Source organism: Brassica napus, chromosome C9, assembly GCF_020379485.1.
Source record: "Brassica napus cultivar Da-Ae chromosome C9, Da-Ae, whole genome shotgun sequence".
Classification (NCBI taxonomy): Eukaryota; Viridiplantae; Streptophyta; class Magnoliopsida; order Brassicales; family Brassicaceae; genus Brassica; species Brassica napus.
Genome location: NC_063452.1, coordinates 51,947,304 through 51,950,410, shown reverse-complemented (window position 1 = coordinate 51,950,410; position 3,107 = coordinate 51,947,304). Strand labels below are relative to the sequence as shown.

The 3,107-nt window shown below is 36.9% G+C and overlaps 1 protein-coding gene across 1 annotated transcript; it reads right to left on the bottom strand.

The window, feature by feature from the left end:
* Window positions 1–664: 664 nt before the first annotated feature.
* BNACNNG49210D lies at window positions 665–1,523 on the bottom strand. The gene has a single exon (XM_013805243.3). It carries the CDS (start codon window positions 1,312–1,314, stop codon window positions 835–837), a length of 480 nt encoding a protein of 159 aa, XP_013660697.1. The 5' UTR covers window positions 1,315–1,523; the 3' UTR covers window positions 665–834.
* Between the last annotated feature and the right edge of the window lie 1,584 nt (window positions 1,524–3,107).

Here is a 3,107-nt window from a genome sequence, read left to right as displayed (position 1 = left end):
GTTCGGGTCTATAATTAAAATACCCATAAAATATTTGTAATTTTTCGGGTCCGGGTCGGATTTGGGTATTTAGGATTTGAAAAGGACATGATATACCCAATTCCATCAATTTTAGTTGAATATTTGTCATATATATCTAAAATTTTACAAAACAACTTAAATAAAACTATTAATAATTAAAATAAAACATTTTAAAACTCTAAATTTTACATTTTAAAGCTTTATATTACTTTAAAAATGTTAAAAAATAATAACAAATGTTGTTAACAAAAGATATTTCAACTAAATCATAAAATAATATATATAATAGAACACAAAAACATCATAGTTTTAGATATACATGTTTTTAAGTCGGGTAAAAATCGGTTCTTATCGGATCGGATCTATTCGGATCGGTTCTTTTCGGATCCAGATCTATTCGGATCAGTTCCTTTTCGGTTCCGGTTCTTTCGGGTAAAAAAAATTTAGACCCAAAAAATACTTGTAAATTTTCGGTCCGGCTCCGGATCGAATATTTTTGGGTCGGTTCCGGTTCGGATCCAGGTTAAAATGCCCGGACCTTTGACAAAGAAATTTCCCAAATCTGGATTTTGATTTTGTTTATAAAATAATAAGCATTTTTTCTTTCTTCCGGAAACATTATACATTACGGTACTCATCTCAATACGCAAAATTTAATAATATCTCAAAGTTAAACAAAATTACATGGGTAAAATTTTCGGAATAGACGATAAGTCGAGGGCATTTCAAGAAATATTAAATGCTCTCTCTCTCTCTCTCTCTCTCTGACAGTTACTTATAAAAGGACCTCGAATATTATTTTTTTTCAAAATATTAATCCTGGAACCCAATTTTCTCAAAAATTGCATTTCTAACCCTACTCAGATCCCTTCCTTTCAATGTCCTCCCAAGTCCTTCGTGCACCGAGAACGACGCCATCCTCGTCTTCGCCAGAAACTCATGCGGCGGCAACCTCCCGCCGCTAGCGTCCAACCAATCTCCGTCGTCATCCACGATGCTTCTCCGACGGTTATCGCGATGCTCCTCCCGGAGAATCTTAGACCAGTCCGGCACGTTCACCGGGAGAGACGACGCCGCTGCGGCGGAGGAAGCGCCGCACGTGGACGGTCGGTTAGACGATTTCTTCACCGATCTGACCGGTTTAGAGATTTTCCGGCGGAAATCGGGGGAATCGGATGAGTAGAGATCGGATTCGTCGAACTCGAATCCCGAATCGTTGGCGGCGTAGTACGACTGATCGGTGCCGAGGAAACGGTAGCTTGGCCGTGCGTAGTAGCTTTTCCCCGTCGCCATTGAAGAAGAGATCTTAAGAATTTGTGATTTAATATTTTTGTTAAGTTTTTGTTTTGGTGTGAGAAGAAATATGCTCGAGGGGAGTCTTTGCTTTTATACAGGTTTTGGGGTTGGATAAAATGGATAAGGGACCTTCCTCTCTATCTAGTTTCCGTCAGTGTTGGGATTACGTAACTACCCTTGCTGTTTTAATGAATTAAATGAAGTGTTGAATTGTATAATGCCACGAACGCGGAAGATTTTAAGAGGTTTCCTTTCGTGGAGAGCATATTACATGTGTCGCATTGGCGTATTTTTACCACTTTCATGAGATTTTATCAAGGGCTTTTTGCAAAAGTGACTCAAAACTTGGAGTCAAACAGAAAACTAACCTTTTCTTTTGACTCTTTTTTTTTGTTGAGATTTTAACCCTACACCTGCATTTTATCTACGAAAATGCCATTAACATTTTTTTTTTCTTTTCGAAAATGGTTTCTTTACTGTCTCAACCTCATATTCTTCAAGTATTTACAATATTGCCACTGCAATGAATAGTGGCAACAACCTTGTACGAACTGTTTGGAGCTTTTAATGCCCTTTAATGCACGTAAATCTCTTTACACTCTCTCTGTTTCAATTGTTATGAACTAAAAACAACATTTCTTTCACTTTCTCTCTATATTCATCCAAAAAACTCAAGCTTTTGATTCAAAATATGGGCTATGGTTGACAGAGCCATATTTCTTTCGTTTTGACTTACGGTTGCTTTCGTTTGAGGTTCTGGGTGGTTGGAGAAGACCATGTGTGCAAACGAAGTCATCTCACCTAGTTTAAGGTACGAATTTGAATTTTTTTTCAAGATCTGTTCGCGTAGAAGACTTACTAGTAAGTCATCTGTATGTAGAAGACTTACTGATGAGTCTTCTGGTCAAACGGACGACTTAAATTAAGTCGTCCAGCTTTGTTTGTTAAAAAAAACACTCCAGACGACTTATATATACGTCGTCTACGAGAAACGGGCTAGTTTTGCATTTGACCGAATCGTGTCAGATCTTTGACTATTTCTGGACGACTTATAATTCAGTCGTCTCTGGGAAAGTTAAAATTTCAATATTTTATGAAAACTTGACGACTTACGTGTAAGTCGTCCTAGGTTAGTTTTGTAATTGAAAAATAAAACTTCATAATTTAACTTTAACCAGACGACTTAATATAAAGTCGTCCCTCCAGAAGACTTAATTTAAAGTCGTCCGGGGAAAGCAAAGTCGTCCAGAATTTTTCCCAATTTTCTGGTCAAACCTTGCTTATCCCGGACGACCTTAAATTAAGTCGTTTAGCTGGACGACTTTCATCTAAGTCGTCTGGAGAAAGTTAAATTTCAAGTTTTATTTTTCAATTACAAAACTAACCTAGGACGACTTACACGTAAGTCGTCAAGTTTTCATAAAATATTGAAATTTTAACTTTCCCAGAGACGACTGAATTATAAGTCGTCCAGAAATAGTCAAAGATCTGACACGATTCGGTCAAATGCAAAACTAGCCCGTTTCTCGTAGACGACTTATATATAAGTCGTCTGAAGTTTTTTTTTTAACAAACAAAGCCGGACGACTTAGAATTAAGTCGTCCCTTTTAATTTTCAATTGCAAAAGTGACCTCTTTAGACGACTTACCTTTAAGTCTTCTGGACGACTTAATGCTAAGTCGTCTGCGGCAATGTTTATTGAACTTCTTCATTTTCTCTATGTTTACTAATGTGTTTTATTTTGAATATTTGCAGATGATTTTTCAGTTACATGCAGTGTATGGAGAAT